General features: G+C 43.2%; 3 protein-coding genes across 5 annotated transcripts in view; all 3 read left to right on the plus strand.

Moving 5' to 3' along the window:
• Positions 1-2580, plus strand: part of dnajc13 (DnaJ heat shock protein family (Hsp40) member C13) — a 28488-nt gene extending 25908 nt beyond the window's left edge. For all 3 annotated transcript variants that reach the window (XM_029529149.1, XM_029529151.1, XM_029529150.1), the window contains 2 exons: positions 38-137; positions 1364-2580. In XM_029529149.1, the coding sequence (XP_029385009.1) occupies positions 38-137; positions 1364-1461 (198 nt within the window). In that variant the 3' untranslated portion in view covers positions 1462-2580. The remainder of the gene's footprint in view (positions 1-37; positions 138-1363) is intronic.
• Positions 2581-3865: 1285 nt separating this feature from the next.
• On the plus strand, positions 3866-13717 carry topbp1 (DNA topoisomerase II binding protein 1). The gene is made up of 27 exons (XM_029529152.1): positions 3866-4006; positions 4160-4294; positions 4398-4541; positions 4786-4967; positions 5129-5322; positions 5463-5639; positions 5764-5930; positions 6046-6209; positions 6527-6771; positions 6866-7200; positions 7376-7548; positions 7709-7920; positions 8148-8464; positions 8589-8771; positions 8875-8990; positions 9074-9197; positions 9844-9999; positions 10126-10222; positions 10334-10535; positions 10618-10847; positions 10988-11130; positions 11281-11371; positions 11862-12025; positions 12417-12545; positions 12654-12743; positions 13038-13199; positions 13478-13717. Exons 1-27 carry the CDS (start codon positions 3881-3883, stop codon positions 13604-13606), a joined length of 4587 nt encoding a protein of 1528 aa, XP_029385012.1. The 5' UTR covers positions 3866-3880; the 3' UTR covers positions 13607-13717.
• Positions 13718-14429: 712 nt separating this feature from the next.
• The window catches only part of tmem108 (transmembrane protein 108), a 39879-nt gene continuing 29836 nt past the window's right edge, over positions 14430-24472 (plus strand). The window contains exons 1-2 of the mRNA XM_029528870.1: positions 14430-14558; positions 14999-15554. The gene's annotated coding sequence lies outside the window, so the exon portion shown is untranslated. The remainder of the gene's footprint in view (positions 14559-14998; positions 15555-24472) is intronic.

Consider the following 24472-nt stretch of genomic DNA (forward strand, 5'->3'; position numbering starts at 1 on the left):
CCTCCTTTGTATTTCTGTACACATCACTGCTGTACAGGTGAATGAAATTCTTGCGAAGTCCTCAGTGTGGAGTGCCTTCAAAGACCAGAAACACGATCTTTTCATCTCAGAGTCTCAGACCGCAGGCTACCTGACAGGTAAATTATTTCTATGGTTTTAACCTGCCAATGAACACTTCTGACAGTTTCTTAACAAGCAAACCTATGAAATATTTTCGAGTGGTTACGAGGTAAGTCTTGTCTTTCTCTGAGCTATTTTTGGATGTTAATGCTTTGCTTTATCCTAAAAAAAACAAAAAAAAAACAAAAAAAAAAACAAACCTTGTGGCTGACTCCTCACTTTTGCTTAAACCCAGCGACCCTTTTCTCTCCACGTCCTAAAACTTCCTGGCTCTGCCCTTCCCTTCCTCGTTGTCCTCCATATTTCCTTCTCAGGGGTTTCAACTCCTTCTCTCCTGGCTGCCAGCAGCCCACTGCGAGGTGGGCTCTAGACTCCTGAGCTGGGCCCTCACAGCCCTCCTCTCTCTTGCTCTGATGCAGGTAGACTTTGAGCTCACTCCTAATGCCACTCCTTCCCCTTCTACCACCATCTGTGACCCCATACTCAACTTTGCACTCCCACCTCTCCATCTTTGCAGCGCTGAAAACAGTCTTTCCATCTTCATTCACTAACTCTTCATCACACTCAGGTTGGAAAGTTTTGAATTAAAACTTGGTAGATGGACACGGCTTTGATATGAATTTTATTACTGTGCTGTATTTGAGATTTGAATTCAGCCATGGTGAAGAAATACAAGATTGTTTTCAATTGGAAAACAATAAAGCCTGAAGAAATAAAAGAAAAAAGGAAAAAATTTAGGTGAAGTCCTGCAACTGACCATCCACATCAGAAAATACGTTATTAATTTAAGAGTTAAGGTGAAATTGTCTTTTGATAGAAAATACGACTATGATGGCAAACCAAGATTTCTTTTATCCAGGGTGGTAGCGACATGACGGCAATAAAGCAGTTCATGTAAATGCATTATTTAATGAATTATAACACCCCATCTACAGGTTGTTGACGTTTGCTTAGAATGACTTGTGTGCTGTTGAGCGTCTTGCGATTAAATTGAAGCTCAAGAACCAAAGGTGCCTTCACAAGATGAATTTGTCAAATTATTGCTACATGGCACTTTATGTTGCATGTGTCTAGTAATTGGGCCAAAGTAGAGACTAGTCATTGTAGTGTTCAACCCTCCATGCATACAACAGTTTATGTCCTGTAGTTTAGTACATCATTGTGGTTCACTATCAGTGTTCCAGATTCCCTCTTAAGTCCCACCTGCTGTACCGTATCTTATTTAACCTTCTGTCACCTATAGGTCCAGGAGTCGCGGGTTACCTTACAGCAGGAACTGGTACCACGGTAATGCCGAGCGTCCCACCCCCCGTGGACAACGATATTGGAGACCAAGGCTGATGAACTCTCTCTTACACACACACACGCGCACACGCACACACACACACACACACACACACACACACACACACACACAGAGTCACGCTCAGGCACCCAGACTGCCCTGCAGCTTGATGGCTGCAGCTCAGCGAGGGACTGTTCAGCTCCCCCACACAAAGGGATGGAGAGAGAGAAAGCCGGAGGAAAAGCAGGCCGTCATTGACTGTCACTGAAATCTCTGTGACACCTCCTCCAACATTACTCTCTTCTCCCCTTACAAATGGCACTCAAGTCTTCATAAACACTTTGAAATTGTTTTAACGGATGACCACATTTGTTTTTTTTCTGTGCTACTTTTCTTGTTTCTTCCAATGACACAGAAGAGTTTACTTTTTGTATGAATATATTTTTTACTCTAGATTTCTTTTCATAAGAAAGATATTGGAAAACTGAGGCTCGTTATAGGTAAACTGCCTCTTCTCCATTATCTCATTCCTCTTGGATCACATCTCGATTGGCTACGTTTACTTCTAAATCTTGTCAAACTATTGTGGTCACATTCATGACACATCTCTGCAGAGGGCCTATCCGTCTCTCCCATCAATGTTTCCTTTACTAGTCTATTTAATGGATTCTGACAAGGAAAAGGAAACATTTTTAAATGGGAAACTAGTAATGGAATATGGACGATTGATCGATCGTTTTTCTTTAATGACCCACTGACATCTTGTCTGTTTTGGTTGGATCTAGCTCCTCCCACTCTTTCAAGTTTGACCTAGGTCTGCAAAACTTCCCGCATCTGATTCCTCTGATCTTAATTCATCCTTCATACTGTTCTCTTTTTGAAGGCTGCCCTTTTTCTGCCTCACACTTTTTAAAGTAATTCTCCCCCGCCCCCCCCACCCAGAATGCAAAAAGCACTAGAATATTTATAAATGAATAACCACCAGAAATGAGCTTCTGCTAAGATGTGATGAATGACGTTTACTGATTATGAATCTATGTGAAAGACTAGTGCAATTTGTGAAATGTTCAATGTAATATTACGTATATAAACTTTCTATATTGAATGTACATTAAAAAAAAAAAAAATCAGTCGCACTTGTACATAAAATTTTAAGAATAAAAGGGAACCCACAATGTTGTTCTATTTGTATATAATTTTTGTTGTCCAGGTAACACGTTTTAACAAATGGAGCTGGATATTCCCAAAAGAAGTGAGAAGCTTAAAATGATCATCAGCTGAAGAAGAAAATTAATTCGTGAATTTATTTGTTTGTATTTTTTCTGAGTGGAGTCAACAAATTGAAAACATGACTTTCAATTGACAACAGGCCTATAGCTACCACTGAGGACAATATTTTTTTTTTCTGTGAATTTTATGGCTTTACAGCATTAAACATTTGGTTCACTTATAATGTCCTCATTTACCTGCCCAGGGACTATCGATGGAAAGTAGCCAGAAGCTGCGTTCAGTACAAAGCATCCTTTCTCATCTTTTGCGTTTTTTGTAAATATATACATTTTTTACCTTTGCTTCTGGGACAACAAAAAATAAATCCTTAAATCTCAACAGCTTTATTTCCACCAAGATAAAGGGAGTATAATTACAGAGTTTAACAACATTAAAGATTATTTTAGAACAGGCCATAAGGCTGAATCCTGGCTATGGCTGTGCAATTAAAATAAATTTTGCTCACAGACATCACTGGATTTCACATGAGAGGATTTAATATTCTCTACTTAAATTACAATAACTGGTTGCATGATTTTTTTTTTCTTTTGAAAGCGTTTAGAAAGCTCCTGTCAAATAGGTTGCACCAAACAGATGACAGATTCATTTCTCTGGTTTACTTTCATAATATCCTCTCCATGTGTGGGAACTCGGTTTTTTGTGTTTATTTATTTATTTATTTTTTTGCGGATATATTAAACACTGGAGGCTGGTTCCACACGGTCGCATTAAGAGGGAGCACCGGAAATGACGCTGGAGGCGCGAATAATAAAGCATACGCTTCAGTCTCGCCGAGCAGTTATCATTAAATAATGAAAAAAATATTGAATTATTTCGTCAGTTCAGTTGAAACTGGTAGCAGTTTCTCTATGACTGTGTAAATAATTGTTTTTGTTGCGTATTTTAACTTAAATCCTAAATTATATTTAGTTTGTTTTTTTTTTATGTTAGCTAACCGGTTCCTTTCAAGGAAGTTAGCGCCGATACGGACAGAAAAAATTTGATCGTTTGTTTTGATCCTGATGATTTTTTCTGTACAAATGACCTGTTAGACTTCATACAGATTCCTGTCACAGTCCATCAAGAGGTGGTAGGTATCCTTCAGTTAAAGTGATTGTCGGTAGGTTCGTATTTGGCTGCTCGATGTTTAAAATGAATCTTTACAAAAAGAATTGCAGTCACAAACTATGATTGCTGCAGCTGCTCATGGGGAAGTCTCGTTTTTGGTGCTTAAACAGGTTCACCATGTCTAAAGGAGACAGAGAAGGTTTCGTTGTGAAGTTTGTGGATAGCAAAGGACAACAAACAGAATATGCTGCCAAGGCTTATGAGGTGAATTACTGAATCTATCTGAAACGTATTGTTGATGTTTGGCCATTGCTTTACTTTTATTGTGGTTGTGGTTGATCGTATGTGTGTGTGTGTGTGTGTGTGTGTGTATATATATATATATATATATATATATATATATATATATGTTTTCAGGCCATTAAGGAGCTGCAGTCTGAGAAACACTTCAGAACCATCGATGAGGATGAAGTTTTACAGATGGACCAGAAGGATAGGTCTCTGTTTGTGTTCAGCAGCTTCACCTCTTCAGCCTTTCTACACTGCAAGAAGGTCTGACCTCTTACATCCATTCAGCAGCGTCTCAGCGGACTTGGTTAAAAGGCAATCATGGAGATGGAGTCTTATCTTTCTCACTGTGTCTTTCGTTGTGTAGCTTGGCTGCCGAGTTGTGAGTCCACTAGTGGTGTTGTACTGCCTGCAGCATCAGCGATGTGTTCCCAAAGCAGAGAAGCCTGTTTATAGTATGGCCATGGCTGACATCACCATTTCCTGCACCAGTCTGGATAAAACAGCACGGGTCAGCTCACTGCATCTCCTTCTTTGTAGATTGATGCTCTTTTGAAAATCTCACTAGCTGAATAAATGCCACGCACATTGGGATGTGAACGATAAAGTATAATTAGAATGAACAGATAAAATGTAATGAAGGTAATGGTTTTCCAAAAGCATTCCAACTTCTTTAATTGGCTTTGGGTTCAGAAGCCAGTGGATTGTCTTAAGGTTTTTTGTATGTGTACGTCTGAATTTTTGACTCTCTGCAGGGAGAAGTGATGGATTTGGTGCAACTGATGGGTGGACGGGTGTATCTTGACCTAAATGTGTCTGTCACACACCTGATAGCAGGAGAGGTGGGCAGCAAGAAATACCTGGTAGCTGCCAGCCTTGGCAAACCCATTCTGCTGCCCACATGGGTCAAAGCCTGCTGGGACAGATCTCAGGACAGGTACTGTGTTAGTGGCACTTGCATGTCCTTGCTAATGTTTGCATGACATGTTTTAGGAACCTGGTTGCCTCATAGCAGTTTTATTTATATATCGTAAAAAAAATATGGCTATTGAAAATATGAAAAATGTTCAGAGCGATTCTTCTCTCTGCATCCTTCAGTTTGTTCAGGTATACAGATCTACCCATAGAGGACTATCTGTGTCCTGTGCTGTATGGCTGTACTGTGTGTGTGACAGGCCTCTCCAGCCAAGAACGTAAAGAGGTGCAGCGGCTCTGTGAGCTGCATGGAGCTAACTACACAGGTCAGCTCAAAATGAATGAGTGTACACATCTCATCGTTAGTGAACCAACAGGTAGGTCAACCGCTAATTTTTTTAAGATTAAAGCTTTCTGTAGTTTGTGATAGGACTGTGAAATCCTGTAATTTTAGCTTTTTTCCTTGACATTAGACACTCATTGATCTTACTTGGATTCTTAATTGTATTCGTTGCAGGACAGAAGTATGAGTGCGCTCGGAAGTGGAATGTGTATTGTGTGTCCCTGCATTGGCTGTTTGACAGTATAGAGAAAGGCTTTTGTCAAGACGAAAGCAGGTACACTGTTGAGCGCGATGCATCAAAGACCACAAGACCACACACTTCCACCCCCACCGGCACCGGCAAGAAGGAGGGTGAGTTACTGATGGGTGGACCATTTGATTTATGTTTTATATAATTACATTATGCCAGTGTTTCTGATTTGCCACATCAGAAATTGAGCATATTTCAGTGAAGCCTGTTTTATTTTAATTGTAGAAGGTCCGTCCCTGTTGGGTGTGAGCCACATTTCTGTCAATGCTAGCATGACAATAAATGACACAGCCCTCACCAATGGAACAATCAGCCGTCTTGAGGCTCCTGACCCTATAGACAGTCTGGACCTCACCGTCTGTCCTACTGATGATATACTGGATGGCTGCAAGGTATGTAAAAGCTTTCTTTTTGTAGAGGCTGTGGAATTCCTATTGCTCAAATTGAATGGAAAAATTTGCTGACTGATAATCGTTGATTTTATTTAATTTGTTAAATGTTACACAGCTGTATTTGTGCGGCCTGCCAGGGAAGAAACTGGAGAAGCTGCGGCGTCTTGTCAACACGGCTGGAGGTCTGCGCTTCAACCAGCCCAGTGAGGAGCTAACACATGTGGTCATGGGAGAGATGGATCAAGACCTCAAGAACTTTCTCTCTAAAGTGACTCACAGGTCTGAAATCAAGAGAGTACTATTTTTGATAATATTAATCATTTTCTGAGTTCAAGATTTGGCCCTTTTTTTTTTTTTTTTTTTTTTTTTACCTTTTCAAACCAAAAAAACTGTAAAAAACTTTGCCTTTTGGTAGATCTCAGGTAACTTCAAATGTATTTGTTTGTATCAAAAATCAATCAAAAAAAGCAATAACTTGAGACGAATGTATCTTTGATGTGGTTTACAACATCAAGAAAATGCAGAGCTCTTTGAGTGAAAACAGTACATTACATAATTTAAATGTGGCTGATGCTACATCTGTGTGTTACTTCCAGGCCCCATGTCGTAACAGTGCAGTGGCTGCTGGACAGCTTCACTAAAGGCAGTTTACTCCCAGAATCAGGCTACCTCCATCCTGACTGTATGCCCCCTGCTGTGGCTTCTGTATCTGTGTCGACCCATCACATTTCCAACTCCAGAACATCAAATGGTCCCCCAGTGGCCAGTCCTAATACTCCCAGGCAAAAGAGAGCAGAGGAGGATCTGCTGTCACAGTACATGGACGATGACCCAACGATAGGTACGTAGGTGTCTCTGTGATTATATTTCAATCGGTTAATGTTTAAGTCAGCTGAAGCCTGGTCATTACATCTTTTTTGGCTATAACTCAACAGTTGACATGCCCCCACCAGCAACAGAGAGCAGGAGCAGGAAATCTATGAGTAGCTCAGTTGTAGAACCTCAACCCTTGGCATCAAACCAGACCAGAGGACCAGAGCAAGACTCAACCATGCATGAGTCCAGTGAAGCGGGGCTGTTTGCTGGGAAATGTTTCCTTCTTGTGGGCTTTGGAAGTGAGGCCGAAGACCAGCTGTCTCTGCTGGTGACAGAACATGGAGGGAGGATACTGACGGGTCGTGTACGAGTTGTAGCCGACTATGCTGTGGTGCCACTGTTGGGCTGTTCGGTGGAGGCCACAGTGGACGAGGTGGTCACTGATACCTGGCTGGTAAGATCAGTTATACAGTTTTCTTTTGACGTCTAAAGAGAAGACAAGTGGACAAAACATGTGTTTATCAACTGAATGATTCATACATTAATGGAAGTTTGATTATAATTTGTGTACTCAGAAATTGAGCTGTGTGAGTTTGACAGCTAATTGCTATGTGGCGCTCTTTTTTTAGGCCATGTGTGTGGAGAAGGAGTGTGTTCTGCAGCTTTCTTCCAACCCCTTGTTCACCCCTGTTCCTGTGATGGAAGGGCGCTTACCTCTCAAAGATTGTGTTCTTTCTGTCAGCCAGTTTACTGGAGCAGAGAGAGAGTCTTTGGTTGAGCTGGCCAAGCACCTCGGAGCCAAGTATGACTATCTTGACCACACACAAGCCATGTTCTATTTTTAATCTACATGGTATAAACATTGCACAGTCATAGAATCACACTCCGCTGCATAGCTTTTACACTCAAGTGGCTTACACATTTTCTCTAAATTTACATCTTTTCTTTGCTCCCACCCATAGTGTTCAGGATTACTTTGTGCGCTTGGCTAATCAAAAGAAAGGCATGCTGGCCAGCACTCATCTCGTGTTGCAGAGCCCCGAAGGCACAAAGTACCAGGCGGCGAAGAAATGGGGGCTTCCTGCTGTCACCATGAGGTGGATATTTGAGTCTGCTCTGGCTGGCAAGAAGATGGAAGAAGAGCGATTTCTAGTTGACCTGCCACCTTCTCCGGGTAAGAAGCTATTTCAATAACTGTGTTGTCTGGAGGCTTTTTGATCCTGATCTTTTCATCACCTGATGTCATATATAAATTAGTCTTTATCCAATAGCTCGTTTGATTATTAAAAATTATTTTGACTAACTTGAAGAAATAAAGTCAAATTTCAAGTAGTTAAAGTCCAGACCTCGTGTTGCCCACGGATATGTTGTATTTAGACATGTCTGTTTTCCCCTCCACAGACAGAGATGAAGAGAGTTTTGTTGGTGTTTCTCAGAAGCCAACCATGCCTCCTCCACGTAGCTTGTCCCCAGAGATTCCTTTGCTGGGTGTCCAGAGCGGGAAGGCCGTTACCCCGCTGGATTTAGGTCGCTTTCAAAGCAAAGTGTTCCGCTCTGTTTTGGATGAGATGAAACCCAAAGAAGATATCAGCACCCCTAAACAAACTGAAGAGGCAGGCAGAAGGAAGCCACTTCAAAAGGAGGCTTCACTGCAGCTGGACACTCCCTCTCGTTTCCTCAGCAGAGACCAGCTCTTCAGGCCCTCTTTCGACATCAAGGTTAGGACTGACTGAAATCTTCAGAGTGATGGAATTAGGTGTTTTGCTCAGACTCATTGCAATAAATGTGCACCAACATCTGTTGGATAATACATGGTCTGATTTATTTTATTTATTTTTTTAGGATGCACTAGGAGCTTTGGAGACTCCAGGTGGGAGATCCAAGCCAGGAGAAAAGGTGGAGACTCCACTGACTGATGTCATCAACAGGAACTTAAAGGTGGCTTTGGCCAATAGCAGCCGCAGCACAGTCTCAGATATGCAAGCAGTCTCGGCTAGCCCACAGTTTACTAAGACAACGGAGGAGGTAAACTTAGTAGCCACGATACATTACACAAACTCTAACTAGCACACAGTATATGAAATGCTTTTTAAGTTAATGCAAATTTTGAACTGATTTTGTGTAAAAGGCTCCTGAGAGAGAGGCAGGGCCCCTGACCGGTGTTGTGATTTGTGTTGGAAAGAAGCTAAGCAAAATGCAGAGTGAACTAAATGCTATAGCTGCCTCGCTTGGAGCTGATTTCAGGTATTCAAAAAGTTTTCCAAACTCTTCTTAGATATTAATGTACTTAATATGAATGGAAATAATACACATCTCTATGTTTTTAGGTGGGCTTGTGATGATACAGTGACTCACTACATCTACCACGGCCGTGTGGGGGACAACACCCGGGAATACAGAGCAGTGAAGGAGAGAGGACTGCATGTGGTCTCCCAGTACTGGCTGGAAGCTGTACGTTTCCCACTAGACAATATAAATAGAGCTCAAACTAAGAGAGACTTCTACTAATAATCTATGGTGTAGAGTCCCACCTATTTGCTTAAATACAATTCATTGTCTCACTACAATCTGGCAAGAGGCAAGATATACAGATATAGATATATAGATATAATATATAGAAAAACATTTTGACACTCAGGTGTATTTCAGCCTTCAGTTCCCGGCAGCTGCTCTTCTACAACCTGAGTAAATAAACCCAGATTAAAAAAGGATCAGGGCCAATGCTTCAGAACTGTCCCTGAGCCTCTTTGCAAAGTAAAAACATTTTTATTTTCCTAAAAAAAAGTTTAAATCATGTCAGGTAAAGAAATCTTATCTTTCAAAAGGTCCATGAGGTAACATTAAGACACACTTGATTTAATTTAGGTTCATATTTGTGCCTCAGTTTTCTTTTCCTCTCTCAGATCAGTGGGAGTAAATAATTATCATTCCATCATCAGCAGCTGCTTTGATATGCAAATTTTGGGGTCAGACGGGAGTTTCAGACACGTTTCCCCTCATGGTTGTTTTGTTCAATTAATTTTTGAGAAACCTCTTACACATTTGTTTGCAGTTATGTGTTGCACACACTAACAATCAGCCCCTGCTGTTTGTGCAGTGTGCTGAGGAGCAGAGGCATGTCCCCGAGTCTCTGTATCCTTTCAATTACAACCCCAAGATGAGCCTAAACCTGAGCCAGGTGCCCAGTTCTCAGAGGTCTCCGCCTTTAACACGAACACAACTCAGAGACATCGCTGAAGCCAAAGACAGCAAAGTGAGTGTAATAAATGAGTGTTTTCTCTGCAAGTTCAGGACTGTTGGAGTACAATAGAATTTCTCATGAGAATCAATATTTTATATAGGTTATGTTTCCCATTTCATTCTTTTATCTGTTCCTCAGTCTGAGCACAATGCCACAGAAGGGGCTACAACGTTACGTCGTGTAAGTGATGGAAGTGTAGATCAAGATGAGATGAATGATACTGCAGAAAGGACTGGTGGGTATTTTTTTCTCCAGCTGTCATTTAGTTCCACTAAAGCTTTTATGGCTACACAATGGAGTTATACACATATAGAGCTTTTTAATTTTCTGGATTTTCATTTTCCAGGTATTTCAGAGACTCTGGAAATGAGAAAAAATCTGCAGAGACAACTCCAGGAGATCATGTCAGCCACTAAATTGACGACAGGGAGGCGCACCTCAGTCCGACTCAGCAGGATGGCAACTGGAAGTGCTGATTCGGGGCCTAACACACCCGACGGGAGCCGAGGCAGTCGAGCTGGCAGCAGACGTACCCTAGAGGCTCTGAGGTAAAGAAGCCAAAGATTGGTCTAATATCTGACTCTACATCTGCAAAGTTAAATTTTACCCACTAGCCTGTCCTGATTCCAGGGTTTCCAGAGAAGCAGCCATGGACGTGAACACAGAGCCATCCCAGAGTGAGCAAATAGTTTGGGATGACCCTACGGCCAGGGAGGAGAGGGCCAAGCTGGCTGACAATTTACAGTGGCCTGGTAGTCCCTCGCAGTACTCAGAGCCCCAGATCCCTCCTCCTCCCCCCAGTGCAGAAGACAGCCCCAACAACAGGGTCTCCATGACAGATTCTGAGCTGGTGGAGATGGGTAAGAGATCCCCATCTGCACTAAATGGAAATATACACTTATCTTAGTTTTCACATTTGCTACAGCTTCTTTATCTGTATGACAAAATAAATATGTCTAATGGAGAAAAGAGTGGTAATAAATCACTCACTCTGTTCCAGCTGCTTGTGATGTCATTGACCAGCATATGGGTCAAAAAGTCCCAACCCCGCCATCAAAACAGATAGAAAATGTCATCCTCACTCCTAAAGCCCCAAGCATCGCCTTCCCTCTTGCCAACCCCCCAGTAGCACCAGAGCCACAGGTAAGGATTCATATTAGCAAGGTCTTGATCTAAATTAATTTTTAGAAATTGGCCTTTTCAACTCAAACTGTATCACAAAACTACATATTTGTATTATGGACCCTCTGTCTATTCTTTCAATCAAGCTAAAAAGTAGTTTCTCTCTCTCAGGAAGAGGAAGAAAAGCAGCCTCCCAGATTTCAGCTCTCCTCCCTCAGCCCTCAGGAGCGCATTGATTACAGTCATCTCGTAGAGGAACTTGGTGAGTCTCATAGCTAATTAGAGCTAAAAGTGTTTCATCATGCTGTAAAAAAAAAAAAGGCAGCAAATCACAGAAGTCACATGAACTAAACCCTGATGACTAAAAAACAGGATCTGCCTCGGGGGTCTGTGAATATTTCCTCCAAGCAGAAGCTCAACATCATCAAATTAGTCACTGCTCACAACATTATTGAATATTGCAGAGTATATTCTCTCAACATGCATCAGAGGAGTTCATTTGAATACATTCCTAAATTAGAAAACTTTTAGATTCATTATGTAATTTTGTCATGAAAGGTCGCAGTGTTCAAGCAGAGCAGCCAATGCAGACTCAGCAGGTAGAGATGAATGTATTGCTCAAGGGCCTGGATGACATTCAGCTTTTTGAGGAATCTGGCAGGAACTGCAATAATCTAGCTCCTGCTGAGATGGAGTTTATCCTGTGTATGTTTGTGCCTTCAGTGTCATTGTCTCTTTCTGTTTGGTGTTAGGTGGTGTTGTCCTGGACAAGCAGTCATTTGACCCCAGCTGCTCCCACATCATCGTTGGGACTCCTCTGCGCAACGAAAAGTACCTGGCAGCAATGGCAGCCGGTAAATGGATACTGCACCGCTCGTATCTGGAGGCCTGTCGATCTGTGGGTTGCTTCATTCAGGTCAGAATGTTCAAATTTTGTTCCTTAACAGAAAGCAACTATGAGTCATCTTTTAGAAGAGAATCGAAATTGGAGACATTTTAAAATAAAAATATCTTCAATATTCAATATTTTTTTTCAATATTTTCAATCTTTTTTATGTTTTTAAATAATGTTATTTCAATATTATATTCATATGTGAATGATTGTTCACTGACCACTTGGAATAATATTAAAGCAGATCTTCAGTATATGAAGTTTAAAGTTTGTGCTGCGTTCAGTCAATGATTTTTGACAGGTTTGTTTCTGTATGTAGAAAATGTTGCATTAGCGCAGGTTTTCACTCATCCTCACTCAATTACAGGGTTATTTTAAATTTGAATAGGATTATATCTCTGTCGTATTGTTCCAGGAAGATGAGTATGAGTGGGGCAGTAGCTCCATCTTGGATGCGTTGCCCTCCATCACCACCCAGCAGAGGAGACTGGCGTTGGCTGCCATGCGTTGGAGGAAAACCCTCCAGAGGCGCTCTGAAGAAGGGGTACACTACAGGGCTCGTTCTCTGTTAATGGCATTCTTACTGCATCATGCACTTCCTGAGCATGTAAATGGGCTTTTTCTCTCCTCAAAATTATCCTTTATTTTTCAGGGTGCGTTCAGCGGTTGGACAGTGATGCTGAACATCGACCAGAGCAGAGAATCAGGCTTCAGGCGGTTACTGCAGTCTGGTGGAGCGAAGGTTGGTTCTTCTTTATTTGGTGTCCTAAATGTAAAGTCAGGTGTTCATCATTCAAAAGATATTTAGACAGCACATTGAACCGTGGAGGGAATATCTGTACGTGTGGTTTCAGAGTGGCTGACCTCTGTAAATGCTGCATGAATCCTTGAAACAATTATTGAAACTGAGAATTTTTCTTCTCTAATAAAATGAAGAGCTGGCATGGAAATGTAAAAAAATCTGATTGACAGAATTCTCCCCACAAAATTTTCAGATGTTGAAGCTGAACGTCTCTTTCTTAATTCCTCTCTCCAGGTCTTGCCCAGTCCTTCTCCCTTGTTGTACAAAGACGCCACTCACCTGTTTGCAGACTTCAGTCGGCTTAAGCCCACAGACTTCAGAGTCGATGTATCTGAGGCTACCTCTCAAGGCGTCACCTGCTTGAAGCCAGAGTACATTGCAGACTACCTGATGCAGGTTAGCAGAGACCTTCAGAAACATCATTGGTCTAATTTAAAGCTTTAGTTTTGACAGAGCTACAAAACATGACAGAAATGGATTCCAACAAATGTTTTGTTCAGGAATTCTATGTGTGTAAGATGTCAATGAATACTATGAGATACTTTTTATGTCACAGAAATTTCCACTTTCTTCTTCTGAAAGAAGTCAGATCTCTCTGTGTGGTAATATCAGTTTCTTTATCAGGTGAAAGTAGTGGCTTTAATTTACAACGCTGTCCTTTTTGTGTCCTCCAGGAGCCGATTCCTCCTATTGAGCTGTATTACCTGAGTGAAGCGCCTCCTGAGGAGACTCTCGGCACTCCGTCACGTAAACGTAAAGCAGCAGCTGAGACCTCCAGGCTGAAAAAGAGCCGTCTGACGTGAAACCGTAAATCTTGAATGTTGTTGCCATAATTCTCCTCCCTGTAAAAAAAAAATTGTGTAAATGAGATTTTCTTTTATGTCATGTATGAAAATAAAATAAATGTAGCACTGGTTCTGTCTGTTATTTTTATGTGAGACCACTGCAGCTGCTGTTGCCTGCACTGTAGGCAGTAGCTTTGATGCATGACTCAATGAAGGTCTGCAGAAAATGTTGAGTCACGTTTTGTAATTAGGTGCAATGATGTTTTCTGGTCAGGACGGGGCAGCAGACAGTCACTGTATGATTCAGGCTGGAGTTACAGATCATATCTGAGAGAAAAAGTCTAATTTCCTCAGATAAGATGTAAAAAGCTTCGGAATGGCTTCCTGTTAGAAATACGATTATTATTTATATGTTATACATTTAAACAAAGCAGAAGCTCCTGTGTTTATAGTACCACTGTCTTTAATCATTTCTAAACCAGAAGTCATCCAGCATGTGAAATTGATGTGCGCCTGGATCACACAAACAACCTCTTCCCTTCCCAGTCCCCGGGAGTTTCTCGTATTGGCTCTTTCTTTTAGCTCCCCTGGCCGTAAACACCAGATTTTGTTTACCCACTGTCGGCTTAGGCGTTGGCTGCAGTGATGTGCTGTTTCGTGCCAGGGTGCCAGCTGAGGTTGGAGGCCCCTGGCCCCTCCCATATGGATGGAGAAGTGGTTTAAGGTCAGAATAGATGGAGCAGCTGACAGACTCCGGGTTGAGCTGTGCTGACAGGAGGAGCATGACTCAGACTCCAGGGGCCACAGGAACTGCCCGAGGTCCCTTGTAGAGACCCACACAGAAAGACCAAACAATGGCATGACAATGCATACTACCTAATACTACTAACCCTAACCGTGAATAACAAAGATGTTTGCACAGGTCACCTAAATGCAACTGGAAATAGGTTCAGATTTAAAGGCTAGAAAGGTAAAGTGATTCATAACAACAAAAAAAAAGGAGTATTTTTTTTTATGCTAACACTTCTTGAGACCTCATCAATTGGTCTCTAAAAAACTGATCTTATCAAATGGTCAAAGTAAAAGATGTGCAAGGACATTTGCCTCATTTCAAGTGATGCTCATGCAAAGAGCAGCTGCAGCCACCGTGTTCATTATCTTCTCCATTTAGAAATACGAGCACCAATTAAACACGAAGACTAAATTATATCCTCAATGTCTGATTGAAATAAAAAAACGTTTTGGATGATAATGAAACAAGCAAAGAAAGATTGGAAGATTTGAGAAATATTTTAATAAGTTAATGATTTGAAACACGCACAATTAATCGACTAGCCATCAGCTGTAATATCTCTTTACACCTTTTTAATTAATTTTTTTTTTTTTTATTTTTTTTTTTTTAACCAACAGGTGTCGACCCAGAGCGAACTAACCTCCCACTTCTCTGACTGACAGTGTGGGAGGGAGGCCTCCTCTCCTGTGAGGTAACTTTAAGGTTTCCCCGTCAGGAGCAGAGAGCCCGACACTCTGCAGCAGTCCTCATTAAAATTCCCGGTCCGTCCACCGAGCTGAGCCGGAGCCTCCCGGAGCCTCCTGTGGTGGGAGGCACCGGCGTCCTGCGCGCCTCTTAATTGCGCACCACGCATCGAGGAGCGCCGCCGGCAGCCGGTCACGCAGCCGGAGAGGACGGGGAAGGTGTCTGCTCCGATAGATTTCTGGGTTTGGTGGGAGACGTGGCACCCCGCGCACCGTGACGCTTCTCCCCGGGGGGGGGGGCGAAAAGACGGGGACGGTCCGCCCGGAGAGCTCCACCGGCTCCCGGCTGCAGCGCGTGATTGTGACATTTCCCGGCGGGCACCGGAAACATGTGCGCCCCGACGGTGTGAAGAGTGGCGGCGGCGTTCAGGTTGCATTTCTGCCGGGACACGCCGAGTACCCGACGTTTACGGCGCACCTTCTCTCATAGGTGAGTCCATCATTTTATCCGGCTCTGCTGCGCCTCTGCTGTATTTCCCCCTCACTGGTAACGACACATCCTGCACCTGATCCGAAACCCGGCTTCAGTTGTTGTTGTTGTTGTTTGTTGTTTGTTGGTGAAGCTTCCATCCATCCAACTAACGCTGCCACATGAAGCCAGGCTCCATGAGCTCAGAGCATCATCCATGTGCTTCATGATTAGAGGAAGGCGACACCAGAAGTTCAGCTGCTGCTGGGCATTTCTCTGGAAGCTTCCCAGAAAGCCTCAGTTTTACTGGGAAAGAGAGAACAAATGGTCCCGTTTTGCTTTGCTCATGTTTCTTGTGTGGGATTGAACACAGTCACAGTCTCCTGTGATGAAATAACGAAAACGGTGTCCTGAACTTTGGTGGACACAATCGTTGTGGAGATTGGTGGTAAAGATTTGAATTTAATGGTTCTTGACGACGGGCGCATCTTTACTCCCTAATATGAAAATGTGAAAGTTTTTGAAAATGGAGAAAGCCGTCAGTCTCTTAAGTTGAAGATGTCGATCCAAAGGAGTTTCAAGTGCTTGATGTCTCAGGCAACATGGCAGCTACAAGGCAGACAATAGGAGAAACTCTTAAAACCCACGACCACCACGAACACCCCGGCGTGGCCGAATGCCTCTTTTCAATGTGGACCTCCAGCTTTGTGTTGGACCACAGCTTAAAGTGTGCACTGATTGAACCTGCCAGCCCGTCTCCCCATTGTGACGGGAATGTTTGGCTGCATGCTCTCCACAGAACCCCCCCCCCCCCCCACGCCTTTGTTCTGGAGGGGGGCAATCCTCCAGTGCCATGTGTGCGTTGGTGGGGGGAGGGAGTGGGGTCAGCAGGGGTATTGACATCTGTAGCTGACAGCATCCTCGGGGTGAGCTGACATGCTGTGATACCATGAATGGGTATTAGGGAACATATGAGGAAAGCACTTAGCGCTAATGAGGACATTTATGCTTCGTGCACACAGGCTGCACAGATCAGTCACAAGTCCAGAGAGATATCAAACAATGCTGACACTTCTGCCGTTTAGTTTTGGATTTGTTATCCCCCGAGCATCTTTCTCATGTTTTATTTAATTGAAAATATTCGGTGGCGGATGTGCGATGCAGTTTGGAATCTGTTTCATTTCATTGGTGTGGTGTGAAATCGCGTCCAGTTCCATGACCACAGTGTTGTTGTTTTAGTTTTGGAGGTTGTTGTGCTTCAACCTAACTCTCTGTTGAAGTAACTCTGACGATAGCTTTAGAAAAAGGCCAAGTTAAACAAAGTTATTACGATCCATACGGGGGGAACATGAATGTTTGTCTGTTTGGTAGATGTGGAAGTGACAAATGTGAAGCTGCCAGATAAGTTGGGGAATCACCAAAGTTTGCTGGATTCATCCTCTGGGGAACTTGAATGTCTGTGCCACCATTTTTTTTATTATTATTATTTTTATTTTTATTTTATTTTTTTGCAATCCATCCAACGACTTTGTGGAGATCTTTCTTGGAGACGTTAAAGCCATTTAGCAAAGATGGTGAAAGACTTCTGTTTGGTTTCAGCCTTGGAGCTGTTAAGATGTATTGATTGGACCAAAGACGTCATTTGTAGATGTTATCACTGTCTCTTTGATGGGTATTTTTCAAGATTTGCAGCCATTTTTATAGATGAAGCAATGAGTCAGTTAATGGAACGATGAACCGATGATGTCTGTCCCCTCAGTCTTAGAAGGTTTAAAAGATTGTTCATGTGAATAAGGAAAACCTTCCAAAAATATCACACCTGCTCATCAAGTCGAGACTGAATGAATGATATGAAGAGGACAGGATTTATGGCACGGTATCTCCGGCAAATCTCTCAATTCGGTAAGACGAAGGGCAAAGTATCTGTCAGTCATTTCACTGCCTTGTCTACTGTCAGCAGTAGGAGGGATTTTCAGGAGACAGCGGGAGAACAATCTCTGCAGCTGCTCTCTTATCACCAATGTCAGGAAAAGCCTATGTTAACAATGAAAAACACTCGGAAAATATCAGCTTTCCCATCCCGAGCGACAGACCTCCCTTCAACAAAATTATCAGGGACGTTCCAGGAAAAGGGAAAATCTGGTTTCTGACTCTCACACAGAAAGTCTGAGCTGATGGGAAGTTTTTGGGGAATGTGGCTACAAGCTGTAAGCGGGTTTCATACTTGTACGTAAGCGACCATCATGACTGGTAGAGAGTGGTACAGGAGGAATGCAGCCCCCACGGGCCCCTCATGCTACACAGTATGTGCTCAGGATGGACTTTGCACCTTCCTCCAGCCTGACAAAAGACCACGTTGCCAAAACAGGATTTGGGCCCAAGCAAAAGCCAGCTTGTGCCTGGGTTTCTTTTCCTGTGTTTTCTAAATGCCACGTAGCATTAGCCAAGGCCCTCAGCTGCTTTCGAAATGTCTTTCACTGAAGCTGAGATGGTGCTCACACACAGGAGCCACGGGGGGAGAAGCCAGAATAGAAAACAAGAGAAAGCTGCTCTATTCAAGAGGAAAAACAAATTCCCCCCACATCAAATACTTATGATCCTATCAGCTTAAGAGCATTCCCATAGGACCAGAAGGAGCCAGGAGAGCCAGGACTTGGCGGCAAAAAAACAAAACAAACAAAAAAAAAAAGCTAAATTGTTCAAGGTGTTGACATTTGAAAGCTATTGTACCATATACAGTAGTATGAGAGCGGGCTCTGTTTGCTCACTGGGGGGTATCGGTCAATAATATACCATGAGATGCCTCAGGTCAACAAAAGGCTTCAGTTCTTGGTGGTGGAGTGACCTCACCTATCCGACTGAGCAGAGGCCACAGGAAAGGCAGATAGAAGAAGAAGGGGGGGCCGGCGTTGGTAATGAAGAACTAGCCATTATGATGATTAAAGGGGACGATGGGCACGGGGAGATAAGAGTGTGGTGACCGTCCAAGCATGAGGTGTTTACAAGGGGAATTCCTCACATTCCACAGCTGCAGCCATGCCACTCCGATCTGCACCTCCACCCACTGATGGTCCCTGTCTGTGCCAAGAGGGACCCAAGCCCCGGAAAGGCCCCACTGAGTTCCTTCGCAGCAAGAAGCTGCGGTAAATGTGTTTATGTAAGGCGATCTTTTTGAGATTTTTTAGGTGTTATTTGATAGAGCTAATGCGCCACGCTGAGTTAATACCTACTGCAGCTGATCCACGCAAAGGCTTGTTGTCAGATTTGAATGGGAACAAAGGAGCTTTTCAGTTAAAGCCGGACTCTGTAGTTTTCCACACATTCAAACAAAATGGCGGAGTTCTTACTTTGAGTGTCATTTAAGTGTTAATGGTAGAACATCGTAAGTGAAGCAGGTAGCGTGATCAGAGATCAAGATAAGATGTAACCACAGGCAGCACAGCGGCGTAGTTGTTAGCGATGTTGCCCCACAGTAAGAAGGTCGCAGGTTTGGTTCCCTGAGGCCTTTCTGTGCGGAGTTTGTGTGGGTTTCCTCCGGGTTCTCCCGTTTCCTCCCACCATCCAAAGACATCATGTTTGGGCTAACAGGTGACTCTAAATTGTGTGTAGGTCTGAGTGGTTGTTGGTCTCTGTCTGTCTCTGTGTGTTGCTGACCTGTCCAGGGTGACCCCTCCCCTCACCCATTGTGAGCCGGGATTAGCTTCACCCCCCCAGCGACCCGGAAACAGATAAGTGGTAGAAGATGAATGAATGAACAAGCACCTGTGTTAATATAACTACAGTCTAACAGAGCTGCTAGCATCGCTGCAGACTCTTCGTCTACTGCTTCGACTTATACAATAGAGATTTAGCCAAAAGAAGTAAGTGTGTGTGTGTTGGCTTTAAATTTAGCAAAGCTGCTCTGTGGCCAAATATTTCACCTGCTTAAGTTAAACTACAGCCTGATCCTTCAGTTCTGCACCATAATTCCTGGATCGGCTGTAATATTTTCTAATCGTGTAATAAATCAACTTGTGGATGTATTTAAAGATTAAATGCACTGAAGTGCCAAGACTTCAAAATCTCTGGTGCCTTTTGTGGAAGCATGTCATAAGGCTGGGTTTAAGTCAACACTTTATCCCCTCCAGTCTATGAAACTATTTTTTTTTTTTTTTTTCTCCACAGGTATGTCCTTTGAGCCTGACAGTTAATAGAAAGTCAACAGTGACTTTTCCCCTGTTGTGTGGGCACTTTCTTTGTGTTTTCCCCATCCAACAGTCCCTTTAATGCCCCTGTTAGTTAGTTTGTTTGTTTGTTTTTTCAGATGCCTGAAAAAGTTCTTGCAGAAAAATGCCATTAGTTTAATTTTGTTGTAGTTGTGTGTTGTATTCTATCCATTTGTAAAAAGTGAAACACAGGTGAGTTAAGGTCGCCTCCGTAAGCATCCACGGGACACACCGGTTTGTGTTTTAGGATCAATCAGCACATTTTTTTTTAATGCAGTGCAGATGACTGGCTTTAATAGGATTATGAGAAGGTCTGGCAGGAGGAGAAGTCGTTCCCAGGAGCCGCATCTCAGCCCTGCAAACCCAGCCTGGCTGAGCCCGTGGTTGGGGGGGTCATGTGATGAAAGGGGACAATGCGAGCAGGTGTCAGCCTGATGATTACGAGGTCTGAGGCTGGGCTCACCTATGAGGATTACTCAGAGCCTGTAATGGATGGCAGGGTGTGACCCCGGCTAACAAGGGCGCAAATCACCTCCCTGTCACCCAGAAAAGTGTTGGTCTATCAAATCAAAAAAGGGGAAAGAGAGAACGAAACGCTCTTGTCTCAGGTTTCCTTGGCAACTTCTAAAAGCTGGATATTTCTTAATGCCGCTGCGGACGTCTGAAAACAGTGAAGGCATGAAGAACCTTTTATGTTGTTTTATGTTGTGTAGCACATACAATCAGTTCAAATCAAACCTTGTCCACCAGCAAGATTTGTCGTGACAGAGGCTGCAGATTAAAGTGGCACCATATGCTGAGGACTATAGTACCCCCCCCCCCCCCCCCCCCACCAAGGTAGAGCTTATTATTGGGCTCCTATGTCACTGTCGGTGGCTAATCGTTGTGGAGGATTGAGGTGACGGGGAGAACAACTCTCCTGTCTTGTCTTAAATGCTTAGTCATCTCTACTTTTCTCTGCTCCTCAAATCAAAGCATTTCCTTTTCCAAACATGCACCCCTCCCCTGTGCATTTGTAATCACCTAAAAGCCAAAGCCAGCGTTTGAACTGCCCTCATTTAAACTGTTTATGTGCCAGTTGAGTCAGCCAGGAAAAGACACGTGGAGCTCCTGAGTATATAAAACCATTGTATTCTCTCCGTGCCCCACCCATGCCGCATATGGTTCATTTCATGGAGACTGGAGACTCTGATTGATGGGTTGAAGAGCAGCAGGGCTGGTTCCTCATCTGTACTTCTGGGCAAGACCTCGGCGAGGTCACACGAGGTAAACGGTAATCTATAGGAAATGGAAGACATACGAGGGTTCATCAGACGGTGACAAAGTTGTGCTTCGGCCAAAATTCCCTTCATAACAAAAACACTGGAAAGACAGATGAACTCTGAAAGACAGCCAACCAGAAGCCAGAGGCTTCGGTCTGTTTCACATGTCTTCCTTTCCAAAGGTGTCATGGGAGCTGACATTTTATTGTAATCATGACATTAACCGCCTCTCAGAGAACTCAGTAAATATAAAACATCAGTGCTTGTCACCCCCAATTAGAGAGCAGTTTTATATGGTTTTGCTTTCATTCTCCTCCTCTGTCTCATTCTATGGTCGAAGAGATTCGTGGCCCCAGGGGGGCTGGAAAGCTGTCTAGTAATCTGAGACAGCATTAATACTGGATAAGATGGAACGAGGCATCAGTGCTGCAAATACATTTTCATACACAGAGTAGCGTGCTACAAAAAAAAAAAAAACTGCACCGTGGGATTTTTGCCTGGCATCTGTATGTTTGTTTGTTTGTGCAAAAGCCAGTTTTTGGTGCTAGTAGTGGTGGTTTGTGCCCGCTACATCACCATGGAGACAGTGGCGTTATTGTGCAGGGAGGACGTTGATGCTGGAGTGAGTGCAGGATTGGCAGCAGTGGAGTGGAGTGACATGGCAACAACAAAATCTAAGCGGACAGAAATCTGGCTTTGAGACAGAAGAGGTCTGGAAGTGTTTGCTCTTTTTAAGTGTCGTTCACCACCTTACATACTTTCGCTGGGTTGCGGCCCGGATCAATAACAACACAAGATCCATGTTCCCCACCAGATTATCACACATGTACTGTGACAGCAGGAGCCAAATGAAGCTGATGGAACGACTGCCCCCCTTTACTCGCTCTCCAAAGACTGTCCTTTGGGTCGCAGAGATGAATCGATGTTTTGGTTTTGTCGGAAGCTGCAAATAAATGGGACATACACTGGTCACGGCGCAGGCTGCTCATGCTGTAAAAACACTGCAGCCTGCTGAAGTATACGATATGTCAAACACACTGTACTAACTGCAAAGAGTTTTCCCTCCCTCTCAACACTGAGCTCATGCATTTGGTTGTGCGACTGGAACAGATGTCGACTTAAAGTGCTATATCAGTGTTTTTTCATGTCTTGTTGATTTGGCGTTACTTTCCTCCTTATCATTTCCAGTACAAAGTGCTATAATCAACTGTGGGTGTGTCCATTAAAGAAGATAAATAAAGATAAATAAATTTGGCAAAGTGAGGAAACTGCTCTACACTGTCAATGAACTAATATGTATTTTTACCTGAAATGTTAGATAGAAGCTTTTTTATGATTTTTATATTGGTAGATGAATGGAATGTACCCCGAGCAGGAGAATAAATGTGGTCAACACATTTTTGGCCCAGGTTGTTGAGCCGGTCCTGTTATTCACAAAATAAATTGAAGCCATTGGATAGACAAAATGAATCTAAAATTAAAAACCGCTCTGCAAAGTGATTCGTTGTAAATTAGTTACAACTTGCAAAACCACTGGAATGGTCCTTTTGTAAATTGCACTGCGCGCACCGCCTTGTTGTCTGCGGTACGCAAGTAATGTGCAGAAATTGTCACCACAGCAACTCTTAAAATAATGTCGGCGAGGTTTGGCTGGCTCCTCTGTTTTCCCCTTGGCACTCATTCTCTTCTTCACTCTTTCAATAATAATAGACACGGCTGCTCATACTGCCGTATTGTCCCGTCCCCACACTCGGCATCACACAGAAGAGATGTAATGGCAGAGTGATGGAAGGAGAAACATCTGCAAATTCTCTCCCAGCCGGCTGTGTCTCCCCGCAGGGCCGACCATTTGACATTTAACTACGATAGCCGTAAACGGGCTACTGGAATGCCATTGACATTCATTTTGTCTGGCACAGTTTTTTATTTATTTCTCTTTTTTCGTCAGCTCTCTGTTCGGCGTCGGCGTCTGAATGCACCAACACCGGGAGGAAACTTCTGTCTTGCCAAAATGTTGTAAATATATAATGATCCAGCAGCAGGCAGACTTCACGCTTAACCATTGTCTGCTGCTTAAAGGATTAGTTAAATAACAGGAAATGATTCATGAATAACTATTTCATATGAATATATTTAGTAGACGTCCTTTAGGTTTTAGGCTGTTGTACAAAATAGCCAATTTGATGTTACCTTGAATGGCGGGAAATGGTGAAGGACATTTTACATGCTTGGGTATAATACAACACCAAGACTGGAGCGTAATGAAAAGCATTCCTGAATCTGTGAATTATCATTATTATTGTTGTTGTTATTAATGATTAGTGAGGGGAATTAAGACTGATGTTCTTGGATGTCATGCAGTGATTGTTTCCCTTGTGTCATTTATTTTCCGACCTATTGCGAATCGGAACAAGAGGGCGTGTATCCTCTGTATTACTTATCACTTACTCACAGGCTCTGTGAAGCCTCCCAAACAAATCACCCAAAGCTCAGCTCTTCTCCTGGGCTCCATCTCCACCCTGCCACGGCACTCAACCCCCTCTTCATCCATAATATCCAACACTGCTGACTCTCTCTGCGAGTGTGTGCGGTGTCACAGATCTCATCCAGATCATGCTGAGTGTGGCTTGTACCTCTGCTGTTTACCTATTCATTAATTCAGCCATGAGTGATGGCACAGGCAAACCAAAGCTCTCCATCCTGTGGTAATTAAACGTCTGGTGGTGATACATTTTTCCCCCTTGGAAAGCATTTTAAAAACTAACACACACACACACACACACACAGATTTTCTGAGATGCTGCTGGGGGCCATCCCGGGCCGGTCTTGGTAATTAGTGTGCTGAGTAGCTGCACTGATTGCTTCATTATTTGTCCGATAGGCGTCCCTGAGAGATGTTTGATGGATGCTGCGTGTTTGACAGTAATCCATGCTAAAGCTATTTAAACATACATCAGGCTCCTCGGACTGAAAGGCTGCTTCACACCTCTAAAGAGCTTACGCCCTGAGCCTCTTGCATCACATTTTCTCAACGCAACTAAAGCTCGACACAATTAACCACCATCCTGTTGCGGGTGCCATAAACACGTGAATCCTGTCGGAACTTGTGCTGCGTTTCTTTTTTTTTTTCTTTTTTTTTTTTTGGGAGGGGACTTAAGTTTTTTTTGAAACAGAGGTTTCTAAATCACATCAGCAGGCCTCAGCTCCTCCTCTGTTTGAATGAATCGGAGTAATTGGTTTGTTTTTCTCAGGCTGATGCTGTGAGCAACACTGCAGTTATCAGCCTTGTGGCCCAGTTTCGCAGGCGTGGATTGTTTTTGTTCGCTACAAGAAATTACGCGCTTCAGTCACAACCAAGATCATTTAAATCTGTGTCTTTCTGGACCGTTTAGATGTTTCTGAAGGACTTTTTCAAGATACGCAATAAACCCCCTGCAGCTTCAGTGTTGAGGAGATATACAGATTTATTATA

The sequence above is a fragment of the Echeneis naucrates genome, chromosome 20 (assembly GCF_900963305.1).
Source record: "Echeneis naucrates chromosome 20, fEcheNa1.1, whole genome shotgun sequence".
NCBI lineage: Eukaryota > Metazoa > Chordata > Actinopteri > Carangiformes > Echeneidae > Echeneis > Echeneis naucrates.

What these genes read in the sequence shown, in the direction of transcription:
- topbp1 (XM_029529152.1), top strand. Translation starts at nt 3,881, where the DNA reads ATGGGGAAGTCTCGTTTTTGGTGCTTAAACAGGTTCACCATGTCTAAA. An exon ending in GCCAAGCACCTCGGAGCCAA is followed by an intron (nt 7,549 to 7,708) that starts GTATGACTATCT and finishes TCCCACCCATAG; the next exon opens with TGTTCAGGATTACTTTGTGC. An exon ending in CTGAAGCCAAAGACAGCAAA is followed by an intron (nt 10,000 to 10,125) that starts GTGAGTGTAATA and finishes TCTGTTCCTCAG; the next exon opens with TCTGAGCACAATGCCACAGA.